The 15,648-nt window shown below is 33.2% G+C and overlaps 1 protein-coding gene across 11 annotated transcripts in view; it reads left to right on the top strand.

The window, feature by feature from the left end:
• The window catches only part of LOC118205266 (inositol polyphosphate-5-phosphatase A-like), a 121,645-nt gene that overhangs the window by 83,076 nt on the left and 22,921 nt on the right, over positions 1-15,648 (top strand). For all 11 annotated transcript variants that reach the window (XM_085820283.1, XM_085820279.1, XM_085820282.1 and 8 more), the window contains 2 exons: positions 6,383-6,487; positions 14,698-14,753. In XM_085820283.1, the coding sequence (XP_085676409.1) occupies positions 6,383-6,487; positions 14,698-14,753 (161 nt within the window). The remainder of the gene's footprint in view (positions 1-6,382; positions 6,488-14,697; positions 14,754-15,648) is intronic.

Genomic DNA, 15,648 nt, shown 5'->3' with positions numbered 1-15,648 from the left:
CTTGCCAGTTAATAGGAATTGAAGATGAAGAATACCTGGCATTATTAAGAGTCTAAGGCTGATATCCATCCTCAGAAAGTAATCTCAGTCGAGGATAAAGATACTGGTGCAATGAATATGGAAGTTGAACTGGGTGATTTGAATGAAGACTTGGAGGTAGAGACTGTTGCAGATGTAATGAAAAACAGAAATAAGAGTGTTGGGTAATAGAAAAGGAGCAACATAATTCTGAAGTTGAAAAGAGAAAGAATTGATGAAGTCTCAGAAATTATTCAAGAAACTTAGCGCTGTGCTAAACTGTCACCAAATAAGCAAGAAGAAAACATGTTAGCACTTTTTAAGTTAAAACCTGCAGCTGTTAATTTAGGAGAAACCGTTTGGATAAAAATACCAGAGGGATGGCATGGGAAAGGCTGATAAGGTGAATTATAGCTGTTACAATTTTTAAACAAAATGAAAATAATTTAAGCTCAAAACATGGCATTTAAAACCAACTTCTAACCAAAGAATTATTGTAGTGTATGCTAGGAAGCTTTTATTTTAGTCAATAAAGTTACAAATATTAAAATAAGTAAGAAAATGTGCTCATAAGAAATTTACGTAGTCAGGGATTTCAATATTGTAATTGCACAAGTAATGGTAGCCCAAATCGCTACAGTGGAAAAATTCAGAAACCCTCCGTAAATTCATATTTCACAGTCGTTAATAATTTCTTTAAAATGTAATAGCAGTGTGTTTATAATGCAATTTATTTGCATTTTTTGTTGCTGTAAGGTGTTCATAATATAATTTATTTGATGTAGTAAATAATGAATGTATCTTACAAATAACAGTAATCATTGCTATAAAACATTTTTTTTTTTTTTTTTTTCATTGATTGAATTTCACTGCTAAGAAAAATGCTAAAGTATGTAATAAATAACAGTAATCATTGTTGTAAGACATTTTTTAATTTCATGCATGTTTGCATGACATTAAAATTTCATTAGAGTTCGAAATTTCTGTTTTGTATGCTTAATTATTTGCATTGACCAAACCCCATTGATGATTATAAATATTTATTAGTAAATGTGATTATTTTGTGTTATTTATCACATTAAACCAACAACTGGATTATTATTAATAATCACTGGATTTTTTACTTTGACCATAATACATGCAATGAATACAAGTAGGAATATATACTGTAGGGTAATTGAAATGCCAAAGAGATTAAGCTGTTCATCTGCTGAAATTTAGTTTTTTTATATTTTCTAATTTTGATGAGTCACTGTCAGTTGTATTGCTCAATAATGAATTTCTGGTTAAATTGTTGTATCTGAAAGGCAAATCAGCTGTTTCAGCTTTGTAACAATTTCATATGCTAAAACAGGTGAAAATATGCCTAGGCTATATGACTGTAACAAAACTAAAAATTCTTGTACATTACTTCAGGGAATTTAGTGGTTTGGCTCATCGAGGTTGCAGTGGCTGTCTGTCATTGGCCATATCTTAAGTCGTGGCACAACAGATTCAGGCTGTAGCAACGCAATCAGCAAATTACGTAGCGTAATATCCAGAAGAAAGATCATATCAGCGTAAATGTTGCACTTCAGGAAAATGGCAAGAAAAAAAAAAAAAAAAAAAAACTACGAGGAAATGACACTCAACCTAAACAATATACTAAATTAAAATGTGTGTGACATGTCCTCGAATATTATAGTTGCAAAATCTTCGCCTGTTTCATGATATCTGGGATATCAGTTAAGAAAAATTCTTGGAATAAAACCTTAAGGATAAATTATAGATCCTCTTCTGTCTGACCAAAGTATTTTTCTTAAATTCTAACCTGATAAATCACACTGTGTTTCATATGCTGGGAAATACAGTATCTTGAGATGTTGCAATCCATGTGACTGAAATTTGTTGCCAGAGTTCTATCATTTGCAGCTGCTGGTAGTCTCTGTTATTCCAGTGTGTGCAGTATTTGTATACCAGACATGTTCAATTGGGAAAACATCTAGTGAATCCAACAGTCAAGGCAGAATTGTAACCTTTTGTGTGTTGCTGAAGTATTGACATTGATTGCTTCCATGATTGTGCATTACCTTCCTGTAAGGTAATTCTGAAGTCCTTGTGAAGATATGGGAAAAACCACAGTTTTTTTCATGTCTGTAATGTAACTCTGGCTAGTTAGTTTATTGTATGCTTTCTTGACACAAGCTTAACTCATATCAAATGGCACCCAACGAAGCAGGTCGTTTCGACGCCAAGGCAGTTTGACGCCATATTTTTTTAGTATTTTTATTTATTTATAGAATAAATATGAAATTATATAAGTAAGTAATATGACTGATTTTTATTTATTGAATTAGCAATTGTTTGCATGCATATTTGAAATAAATATATGTGTGTATATGTGTGAAAGTGTTCTAGATTTTTGTTTGTGTCCCAGATTAATGAGAAACTCCCTCGCCAACGTCAAGGCCCCGGGACATGAAGGAGGTTTTTTTTTATTTATTTATTTATTTCAGAAAACAGCATCAAAAATGCAAAATACGCAAATGGTAAAAAAACATATGGTTACAAAGTAGTTATATTGCAGACAAATATAATTACAGGTAAATAAGATTACACATAAATAAGATTACATCGCAGAACTGTTATTATACTAATCCATTGCAAAGTTATGCGTCACACCTTTCAGGTATTCTATTATTTTTCGATTTTCAAAATCTTCAACTATTACTTTAATTCTCATATGAGCTCACAGATACCTATTCCGCTTGTGCGGCGGTTCATCTCTACATACAAATTGTTCGTAACGTTGATCAATTGATTTTTTAACATGCCTGAGACCATCTATGAATTCCCATAATGTGGGGTGTGAAACACCAAATGATGATGACACCAAATTTATTTGAATGGTGGTGCAAACGTAATCTAAAAATAAATAAAAATATGAAAAGTATGGCGTCAAACAAAAACAAAAAAAAAGTATGGTGTTGAACTGACCACACGTCGAATGGCTGGCGTTGATCTGACCTTAATTTTCCACATTCCTTCACAAATTCCATTAATTGGAAAATTTTGCCTTCAGCTTGTGTATAATTTTTGTGATTGTTGTAATCATCATCACCGTGAAATATGGCAGCTAGCAATAAATTATTCCAAGCATTTCTAAATGTATCTTCAGACACATCTTTCTATGACCTTCCAATGATCCACGAAGCAGATTTTATGTCAGTGTACTTGAAAATTTCTTGAATGGCCTTGTTACTGTTCTGAAAATTCAACATAGGTTTTAAAAAGACTATCTTACATCTGCATCAGTGTACAACGCACTCTGATACTCATTGGGCAAATGATTTATGTTTAATTTGGAGGAAAGAAAAAGATGGAGACATTAGCTAAAACATTAAGTAAAGTATGAGCCGAACAGTTGTCTATAATTGCTAAAATTTTGCATCATCCGATGAATCAACTAATTTCAAACTTTGCTGAGTATCTGGTATGAAATGATTTTCAAAATCAGTCATTTGTTAATGTTTCTGTCATTCATGCTTTTATATTTAAACGATGATAGAGAAAATTTTACTCTTTTAAAAGTCAAAGTTGTGTTATTCCCAATTGTGTAAAGTTTAAATTTGTGCATTCCTGTAACATTTGCACATACCAGAACGATTAGTCTCGCTTTGGAATCTTTGACACAAGGTTAGGTCTTTTCTGTAGAGGTAGCTTGGGTATTTCAAAATTCATATATTACCAAGCAACACCAGTGTCATGACAGCAGCCAATTCTGGTGATAACTTTCATCCTTAACCCCTTCGAGCCGGGTAGCGAAAACGCGCGCTTATCGCTGAGGCCGGCAGTGTCTTACGCGAGCGTCTCTCCAGGGCCGGGGGCTTTTTTGCTATAGGGCCTAAATCCATGAAATTTCCGAAGTATAAATGCATTGTTTAATAATGCTCTATAGAGTATTTAAATGACTTATGCTTTATAAATATTTTTATATATATACTTTAATTACCTTATTTCTTGTTTAAAAGCATATTTTACATATTTTATTTTAATTACTCACCATTTTATGAATTTTAACATTATACATCTGAAAACTAGATATATTACTTAAAATTCTCTTTTCGTATAAAAAATTTGAAAACAGGGATCTACACACAGTCCTATGTTACATTCCTTGCACTCGTAATAACTCATTTGCCGTTTTGGAGGATTTTTCCGGGAATGTGAACAAACGAAGCATCGTCGTCTCATTTTCTTATCAGTCTCTTCTGAACAAAGTTTTAGAAAATGTCTTTCAGTTAATCTTTCAGAATCAATATCTGAAATATTTTGCATCATTTCTGCTATTTCATGCTCTGTTAAACATTTTCGACGCTTCGAAATTGCAACGGTAAAAACAAAGAATTCACGTCTAACAAGATCTAATTATTTTCTAAAAACTGAACTGCAAACCAAAATACCCAATGCTTTAGAGCAAATAAAACTTCTCTACTTACAGTAAACAACTACCACGTGCGAATAAAAAGTGCGATTTAAAGAGACGTCATAAATCACGCCATTCGGAAACATTTATTTCCCCGTTTGTTTATATAATTAAAAACACGTGTATGTGAGTATTCTCTCATTTCGAGTAGAAGGTCTAATTTACATGTATCTGAAACCATATGGACATACAATGACATCTTGTGGCAGAAATTATAGTTTGAAAAACGTTCCAAAGTACTGGCACAAATACGTGACAGTCGGTAGAGAACGGAACAATCCTCTGGCACGCCTGCGTGTCGGCCGGTAGGTAAGTGTGTTCGTTGCTGGCACGTATACGTGACAGTCGGCGCGAAGGGGTTAATGAGTTTGGTGAATACACATGGATCAGCTGAAGTTTTATTGCCTGAAATTTTGAACTGCCTCATGCTATGGTGATTTTTAAATTTGGTTAACTGACCTGTTGAATATACGAATTAAGCCTTTAACTTCATCCTCATTAAATATTTTGCCTAGAGCCATTAGCATTGGACTTTCAATGGTGCAGCATCGCTATCTCATCTATTCAATCACTACTTTGTCATAATTATCATTTTTAGAATTATGAATAGTTTTTTTGTTATTCATTGTTGTTCTAGTGACTCTTCAGTGCCATATTCCTAACATAATTTTGATTTCAAAAAGTTCAAACTTTTAATTTGTAATACTAAAGTTCTAACTTTAATTTTAATAGTGCAGTGCCATTTATACCAGCTCCAAAAAATAATAAGCTGTATCAAATTAAAAAGTTAAGAAAGAGCATAATTTGCAATGTTAACTGAACTTAAATTCCTCAGAATCAAATTCCTTCTCCTGTTGCTATGCCAGTGAACAGAAACTAGGATGAGCGACATCCTGCTCCCAAAAAATATGTCTTGGAAATTCAGTTATTGTTTATGTTAAAAAATAAATTATATTGTTCAAAAAAATGCTAATCCCCCTACAACCATTCAAGGGCAAAAAGTGTAGTCATAGCAACTTAGACTAGAATGAGCGACATCCTGCTCCCAAAAAATATGTCTTGGACATTCATTTATTGTTTATGTTAAAAAATAAATTACATTGTTAAAAAAATGCTAATCCCCCCACAACCATTCAAGGGCAAGTGTAGTCATAGCCACTTAACCAGCAGGTGTTTGAATGTTATGAGTAGGAATCTCAGTTAGTCAATGAGAAAAATCACTGTTATGGAACAGCTTCTTTTTTTTTTAGTATTATACTCTCCATTCCAATACTTTGTAAGAAAAAAAAATCTTAAAAAATTGCTGAAGGCTGTTCTGAAGTCCAGATATTAGATCATTTCGAATATGAAAAATCCAGATTTTGGACTTTTTATTATAAATGCTGTATTAAAGTAAATCAGTTGAGCACTTTTTGTAAAAAGCATGAACAATATCATTTCTAGTATTGGAATTAAAATTTTGGACCTTAAATCAAATTTAAAAAATACTCATGTATAGAAATTTATTCCCATTTCATTAAAAATTTATCTCATATACAAGTTTGAAATGTTTAAATTGCATTTATTTAATATAATTCTTAGACTTCTGGTTTGGTTACATTATTAAAAAATTTGACAGAGTTCTGCTATAAATTAAGTTACAAAAAGTGTGTTGAAATATTACATGGCCTACATAATGATAAGAAAACACTGTTACGAGGTTTTGGATATGATAGTTTTATAAAAATTAATAGACAGCAATTCATTGGTACTACTTTCCACATCTTAACTCTAAAACCTATTAAACACTTAATTCTAAAATATGCTGTATGCACATTATCTTATGTTTTTTTTGCTAAGGTGTTTGATATTTGTTAAATTACTTTTTTTTTTTTTTTTTGTTTCATTTTCTGTTTTTAGAGTAAAGGATTCACGAGAACACGCTGGAGTATTGGTCATACAATCTTTGATCTAGTCAAGATACATCTTTTTCATGACGCATCAAATTTCATAGCCATGGATGATGTAAGTTTTGTTTAAATGATTTTGCTGAAACTTTTGCAAAAATTATGCTTTTATGTTTAATCAGATTTGCATGAAAACAAGGGAAAGTCTGAAAGATATTGCCATATAATGTAACTGGAAATTTAAAGGGAAGTTGAGTAATATGTTTCATGTGCCTTGCGAGTTGTTATTGGATTCGAAAATCTGTTTAATACATTTAGTTTTGACATTATTAATGTGCTTTTCTCTCTTTTTTTCATTCATGATTTTGATATCATGTTTGAATGCTTATGGGGGATGGTGAAGACCAGTTTTTATTCTATTCAGCAAGTTTTTTTTCTATTCAGTTTTTATTCAGCAAGGTGTAGCTGCAGATGTAAAAAATGTAGAAGTCCAAAAAAGCAATGTCAGGGCTGTACAGTGGGTGTTGCAAAAGATACCATTCAAGTCTGTACAGAGTCCAGCTGGTGAATGCAGACACGTGTGGTCTTTCATTATTTTGATGGAGTATATTACCTTCTTGCGCCAGAACTCAGTTTGGCATTTTTCCTTGATAGTAGCATCAGCATGGACTAGTATCTTGCTGTACACCTTACTGTCAGGGGTTTTACCTTTTTCCAGATACTATTTGTGTATAATACCACAGTTATCCCACCAGATACAAAGCATGATCTTTTTATTAGTCAAAATTATACTTTGCAATGCTGCCGACAGGTTCACTGCATGCAGATCAAGCCCCTTTTTGGTTTTTGTTGTTGAAGTGAATTTGCTTTTCATCAGAAGTGTTGATGCGGTCCAGAATTTTATCCTTGCATTGATATTCAAATGGATTAGTGCAGGCCTGAACATGTCTGTCTGTATCTGCTTCGTCTCATGCGGCACCCAGTAATTGAACTTGTATGTCAAGTTTATGCGATGCATTGCATGAATTGTGGACATGGCGCTAACATCTAATTCCTTAGCAAGCTCTCGAGTGGTTGCATACTGATCTTTTTCTGCAAGTTCTGGCAGGCAGAACGTTCTGGGCGTCCTACTGATGTTCGCCCAGAACGTTCTTCTTCTTCACTGTCATAGTCCTTGTTTTTGAACTTTCGATACTAAATCATCACAGAGTTATATGGTACAATGTTAGTACCAAAAGCTGTTCACATGATTTGGCAAAATTTTGTAGCTGACTTTTTGCAATAGAACTGGGAATAAATGATGTTTCTAATGTGGTAGCCTGATAGTTCTATTTGTGCCCCCATTCTACTTAACAATATTTTTTTACAAATTTTACAACACGGTGTACTAAAGCAAGTTCCTTTCTTTCAAATATCAAAAATCATTTGACAAAATGCGTTTAAACAGGTGAACGTGATCTGTTTAGTGGACGATATTTGCAGTGGTGGGAAACTTTGATTAAAACCCGATATTTGCAAAAATCTGTTGAACTGCATCATTTTTCTGAATACTGGAGTTTCTTAACTGCCCTCATTAGAGGAATTCATTTGAATTGTTGGCTTCAGTTCAACCATTATTATACACAATGGAAACTATATTTTCATGTCGTCCCAGTCTACAGGAAACCAAGTCTTGTCTATTTTTTGTCTGTTGCTTGTCTATTTATTTAAATTGCATGCTGTATGGTTTACGTGCTTATGTTTTCATGCAGAAAGTAAAATATCACTACTGTCAATATTATTATTTAAAATACCTGTTAAAGCATAGTTTAAAATGTTAGCAAACTTTTATTACTCTCATCAAAGCTTAGTATTCTTTTTGAAGACATTTTCAAGGGTATCTAATATTCAAGAAATATATCTTCACATTCCAATGTAGACAGGAAAATTGATAAGTGTTTTGTTGCATGTAGCCCAAAGAATATAACTAGCTCATGTCTGTCACATGTTGTGTTTACTTTTGGCCCTATTGACGTACCACATCTCTCATATGCCATAGTTAAGGCAAGGTGTTAAATTTTACAGCTAACAAATGCAGAAAGCCTGGAGTTAAATTTTCAAAGTTTATAGTTGACAAAAGAACTGAATGTAATCATACAGAGATGTGTACTGTCCTGGATATGTGCATAACATATTGTTTGTTCTGCATTGCTACTTTTACCTGAGTGGATTCTCTTTGCTGAAGTGATAATATAAATAGAATACAAAGTCTATAATCCGCACTTGTCGGGACTTCGGTAATTCCGGATTAGGGCTTTTTTTTTGGATTAAAGATCATCAATTTAAATCTGGTAAGATAGCATGAAGAAATTATACAATTAAAAATATGAAATCGTAATTTATGAAATAAAGAGCAATTATGATCTAAAGGGTATCAAAATTTACAAAAAAAAAAAAAAAAATAATAATAATAATAATATTTATTTGTTTACTTTATTAAACATTTCTTTCATATTAATTTGCTTTTTTTTTTTTTTTTTTTTTGCTAATACTTTCTATAAACAGACATAATTTCTTGTTCAGTTACAAAGTTCCACTGTTCAAGTCCTGTAAATGCTGTGTCGAGAATACCAACTGACTTGTCAATTGAAATTTTTTCGTTTTCAATAACCTCTCTGTCACTTTCTTCGCTATACGGTATTTTCTGGATCTAGAACCATACTACAGATTTCGCTGTCCATTTATTGATGATTGGGGCATTGTCATTGCAATGAAAAACTTCTGCTATATCACCTTCATTTATTACCACATTTCCACATTTCTTTACAAAATTTAATAACTGGAAAATTTCGCCTTTGGTTTGCGATGTCCGAAAACCTTCAAATTTGCGGCTATCATCTTCATCGTCCTCACCATGAAATATGGTAGCTGGCCATAAATTATGCCATGCATTTTTTAACGTATCTGGAGAAACATCCTCCCAACGCGCATGTGCAAACGTGCGCTAATGCGTATGTGTAAACACATTACACGCATGCGTAAAGCATACAAAAAGAAAAGTTTGTGGCTTTGAGTTTGAGATCATTCCAGATAGTGGATGTCTGTATTACAGACTTTGTACTGTATTATGCTTAAAGCAGAATGAAATATGTACTGAAGGTCTGAATTTTCCTGTACCCCCCCCCCAAATTCTGCTATGCTGCATCAAAGTGGCGGGGTGTGTCATTGGGCAGAATGAGCGAAGTATGTTGGGAGCATAACTCCTGATAGGGCCACCTTAGACATGAAGGCCATTTCAATATGCCCAGCTAAAGCATAGCAGGTGAAGATCCTTCAGGGGATTACTGTCTTAGTGATCGGGTATCACAATCCTAGGCCTTTTTCATCCTTTCTATCCTTTTTCCATCTCCTCTCAAATGCTAACTTTTCTCTTTTTCTTCTGCTTTGTGGTATTCCTCTTCCGAGGTTGAGGTTTGTTATGAGAAACTAGAACTGTTCTTGTCTCTAGTTTTCGAATGGTGAGAAAACTGCGTGCGTGGAGATCCATGTCACTGGAAAGGAGGGTCCTGGTAGTTGAAGGACGATGTACTGTCCCCAACACACTGCTTTGGCTTCTGCTTCTTCTAAATGGGAGGCACTTTATCGTACTCATGGGTATCGATCGGCTGGCCACTGGTCCTTTTGTCAGTGGCTTGGGGACAAGCTCTCGGGAGTACCTGCTTTTAGGAAAGCTGACTGTGGGGCTTCAGTTTGCATATAAACCTGGTTATCCTTGGTGCAGGAATCTGAGTCCCCTTGTTGGACTCTGTGGTGGGTGGGGATGCCAGGATCGAATTTTTATTTCCTTCAAATATGGCTTTGCAAAATTTTATTACACTTCATGAAACTGCCAAGTAATCATCTAGTAAAAGACCTCAAACTACAGAAAGTACAGAAAACACCTAAATTGTTCCCCTATTTTTGGTTATGACAAGATCTGCTGAATTGCATAAAATGTCACATTTCCTTGTTCAAAAATATATAAAAGCCTGTGCAATGTTTGTATGTAGAATGTTTCGAGCCACTCCTTCAGCTGAGACATGAGTAGTTGTCTCTTCACTATTACTTCAAAAACTGTTTCACATCCTGATAATTCAGCCAACTACTTAGTGCTCGATAGCCAGTTTTATTTGCTCTACCAAGTGCATCTTTCTTGTATTCCTGCTTTGGGATTATGCATTCAACAGTGGATGCAAGAACATGGCTTCTAAGAGGTGAAAGTTCAAGCAGTAAAATATTTGGAAATCCTCCTTGGAAAGATGCTTACATTGAGCTTCTCAACACATTTTCCAACTTAGCTAAAGATAACACCAATGATGATGTGTACAAGCAGATTTTCTATGAACATAGACAGGCTTTCAATGACTATGTTGCAGTGTATACAGATGGATCTAAGTCCCAGGATCACGTCGGCTCTGCCTTCGTGTGCGGGAATACTGTTGAGGGAAGAAAACTTTATCTCGCTTATACCATCTTTACTGCAGAGATTGTTGCTTTGCTATTAACTCTATCTTCCATAGGTAAACAACATATGAAAAATTTCATTAGTTACACACACTCGCTTAGTGTGCTAAAAGCTCTTGAATCCTATGTGGATAACACAAATCTGTTACTCGTAGAAGTTCTGAAGTTCAGTGTTAGCTTAAAAGCCAAAGGTTACCAGATCCTTTATTGCTGGGTACTAAGCCTTGGCTTGGTACCCAACAATAAAGGATCCTACAATAAAGGATACAATAAAGGATCAATAAAGGATTGACAATGACCTTGTCGTGCTTCCATTTTATCCTTCTGTTAGCTATAAAATTGCACGGATTCTCCAGAAATTCAATTTTCAAGTCGGTTTCTCGCCTATTAATAAAATTCACCCTTCGATTCTAAAAGATTGCGTTTCTGTCTTGAATTCTTGGGGAATTTATATTATATCGTGTCAGTGTGGTTTAAGATATATTGGCCAAACAAAAAGAGCGTTAAAGTTTCGTATCAGGGAACATGAATCTTATGTCAGAAAAGGCGAAATTAACAAGTCTTCAATAGCGGATCATAGTTGGACATTTAACCATAATTTTGATTTTGGATCTGCAAAAATCATCCAAAAGGCTTCTTCCATAGGTGAATTGGATTTTCTTGAGGCTTTTCACATTCACAAAGATTTAGCAGGTTTAGTTAATGTTTTGAAGTCCAATCCAGTCCTTCCGAATGCCTTTAAAATTCTACTATCTTAATTCAGTTATTTTTGCCGAAAGATGGCATTACCTCCTCACGTTTGGTACTACCAGAGGGTATAAAAATCTGTTCAGTGGTTGCTTTCCATTATTCGAAGTTCAGATTTTGAGCGTGAAGGTGCATTTGCCCCTCGCTCCCTATTTTTAACTTCGCCATTTTTCTTGTCCTTTGTGTTACATGTTTAAATCAGATAGCCAGGCTCAGTAAAAGTAGCCGGCCAGTGCAACTCTGATTAAAAATTCGGTTACAACCACGTGCAGTGCTGATAAGGACCACGTGTTTCTAAGACTCCTTTCCCTGTATTTTTCTTCTTTCTTGTTATTTCTTTTTCCTGATGAGGAGGGACCTTTAGCTGCCCTTGAAATCGATTGAGTGTTTCAAAATACTTACGCTAAATACAAGGTTGTTTTTACGATTTTGATTGTCATATTATCATGTTTCTCTTCTATTCTAGTCTAATAAAGGATCCATTAGTGTTGTGGGAAACGAACTGGTGGATGTCACTGCAAAATATGCCTGTTCAGCTAACCCGTTCCCTATTCAGATAACAACACTTTGATTGGGAGGAAAATTTTGATGAAATGGCAAAATCTTTTGGATGCACAGTTAACCAATAAATTACGAAATACAAAACATAAAATAGAACATTGGAAATGTACCCTATACCGAAAGGAGGAGGTCCTTCTGACCCGATTAAGAATTGGTTTCACAAGGCTAATACACAGATACCTATTGATGGGTGAAATTGAACCAGTTTGTGCTAAATACAACACTGTTTTAACCATTAAACACATTTTAATTGATTGTCCAAATTTTAATTGCTTTTGAAATTTTTATTTTAATACTTGGGAGATTTCAGCAAAAGATTAAGTTGGTAAAGAACCACATTCTAACATTTTTAACTTTTTAAAAGCTACAAAGCTTTACCATGTTAATTGGATGCCCTGAATCCAATTTGAGTTTCAGAATCTTTGAGTTCAGATCTAACTGGGATCTAGTTATATTCATATTCATCAGAATTTATCCTTTGACTATAGAGTTTACTATCTGTATTTCATGGTTTTCAAAAATTAGTAAAAAAGAAAATTGTGTGTTTGATCTTATAGCTTGCTATTTTATACCTATATGTAACATTGTCTTAAATTTCCAATCATGACTCGTGAGTATGCACTGAATGGTGCATGTGTTCTTGTCTTTATTAGTTTAAGTTTTGAAAATACATAATCTTTTGTTTGGCGCAATATTAATCATGGTAATCATGGTGATATCAATATATCACCATGAGTTTTGTGCCGAAAAGTTCCAACCAACCAACCTAAATTTTCTGTGCTTTTCAAATTTCTACCATTTTCCTAGAAAAAAATACAAATATCCTTCGGATATTCTTACCTAACATTTTGTTAATTATTTAACTTAACATTTTGTTAAGTACTTACTACTTTACCTTATTGATCCAACTTTTTTTCACATTGCTTGTCTATTTTCATTCATTACATTTTTCTTCGCAGACTGATGGTGGCTAAGTGAAATATCCCATTCTACCATCTAGATTCTTCTTATCACACATTTGTTGTTCCAGACATTCTTTTATCTGATGCAGAGTAAAAGCGTGCTGTCACTCTCTTTCTATTCGATACAAGCAAATTTCTACCAGCATACTATGTTGACAAAAAAAAAAAAAAAAAAAAATGGATTTTACCAACTGTATCATCTTATCATGAAACATTTCTTGTTTTTCCTTATTTGATTAACCCTAAAGGTAGGAAATGCATATATGGAAGATAAAGTATATGCGAATTAAAATTACAATTTAAATTAGCAATAGCCAGTTAATTCCTTATATTTAATTTGGTCATTTCCCTCTCTGTTCTAAAAATATTGTTAACTGTTCCTGGACTGTGTTCTGTCTAGATCAGTCCATATAATATGACTTACATAACATTGAAGATGTAACTAATTCAGAACTTGAACTCAAAATTTTGAGAATAAATCTTTCTCTTAGTGAACTTTCATATTGAATAGCTATGCTCTTTTGCTCTTTGCTCTTGCTAAGACGCTGCCTTGCTGCTCTATTCCTACTACAGTATCAGAAAGGTAAATATTTTTTAATAGGCATGACTAGAGTGCCAGGTGAATTGTGGCTGTAAATGTCAATTGAAATAAAGATGAATATTTATTTGCCTCAACTGCCAAGTTTGTTTTTCAATATTGATCAGCATTCTTTGCTATCAATATTGCTAAGTTTGCTGTATTGCATATAGTTACTGAAAACTTAGTGTATTAAAATTATTTTTTTGCTAGTGAACAGGATTTTCATTACTGCATATAATGTCTGAAAGAGATTATAACATGCATTAAAAAATTTCTACTCTTTAAGTACCTTGAAAGGTGTTGCAGCAAAATAGTTTTTGAAGCAGTGGTTGGCAAATTAACTTTTAAATTTTATGAAACTAATAATGTATGTTTATATTAGATTTCTGGTGCAATGCTTAAAGTTTCAGTAAATTTAGATATGTTTTTATAACTGAAAACTGGCATCTATTAATGTATTTATTTTGTGGCTGTTTTTACTTTTATATCGTCCAAGGATTATATTAGAGGCAGTTTTATCTTTGCTGATTTCTGAAATTTATTTTTAGTATTTATTATTAATATGAAAATATATATTTGTTTAAATGAAGCTTTAAAAAAATTGTTGTGGATGTTTAGGTCTGCTTTTTGCAGTTTATGAATTAACAATTTTACAGAAAAAAACAAAAACTGTGTTTGAATTTGCTTTTGCTAAAGTGACTGGTCATTTGACGTGGTTTTTTTTTTTTTTTTTTTTTTTTTTTTTTTTTTATTGTTAAACATTTTGCTTAATATGTTGAAAGCGTAATGCTTCATTGTCATTTAAGCTTTTTAAAATATGAATCATTAGATTCATATTTTAAAAACTGTTTGTTTGTTGATATTACTGTTGTTTACTTCTATTTGATATTGCTATTATTTTGTTTTCAGTTGGTATTACTATTATTTTATATTCACCAATGTACTTCATTTTAAACTTATCCGATATATGATTGGACCAATATTTTTATATTTCAGTTTCTGTCAAGATACAGTAAAACTAGGCAAAATGCATTAGGTTATTTATTACAAAAGTAAGCATATTTTTTCATTTTACTAATTTTTCTAGATATCTTATAGTATGTATATTTTAGTTCCCCCCCTCCAAAATGCTTTGTAATATACTGAACTCTCCTGTGATGACCACCTTTTGTAGACAGCTAACTTCATGAGAACATTAACAAACACTGGTATTAAACATTACCTCTGAGGTGACCAAAATCATCTGAAACCTTGAGTGGTTTTTGAAAAGCATTCACTGTTTGTATAAAGGCATTTGAGAATCAATCATTATTATTGAAAATGCGTGATAAAGAGTTAAAATCAACAAAAATGCAAAAATTATTTTTCATCATAAAAAGTTAAATGAACTCATCTGTATTTTCACATATCATCAGATGATAATTCACGTTAAGAAATCACTATGGGCTGTTTGTCTTGCTTCATTGTCTTGCAGTCCTTGTGTGAAGAATTGTTGTTAAAAAGGTTAATCAGTTGCAAAGAAGATGAGGTTAACCACTTGTTGAAGGTTAAAATAATCATAAGACAAAGCAGAGTATTCATGGACTGATGTCTCCACAAAGTGCTGAACAAGCCATACAGTATTATTTCCAGGATTCAGAGAAGCCTTCTAGGTTTAGGAACAGTTCGATGCTAGCCACTAAGAGGTGCTTGCTAAAAGTTCGTAACCTGCATGATGTGGCTTGCATTAACTTTATAATTTCATGCAATGATATCTGGCAGGTAAAAATTTTCAGAGCTTAAGCCACCTCAGTAGAAAGAAATTCATTATTGTCTGTTTGCTAGTCTCCGGCTCAATCTGAACTTTTCTTTCTTTAGTGAATATATTCATTGTAACATCAAGTGAAGGGATCAGTTTGGTTGTGTGAGGGATGCAACAGGCAAGCATTATTTTGAATGGGTGTGTTA

This window comes from Stegodyphus dumicola, chromosome 7, assembly GCF_044657685.1.
Source record: "Stegodyphus dumicola isolate Sdum_Otavi_A_Nest chromosome 7, ASM4465768v1".
Taxonomy (NCBI): domain Eukaryota; kingdom Metazoa; phylum Arthropoda; class Arachnida; order Araneae; family Eresidae; genus Stegodyphus; species Stegodyphus dumicola.
Note: the sequence above shows the minus strand (reverse complement) of the source record. Positions and strands in the feature narration are given on the sequence as shown.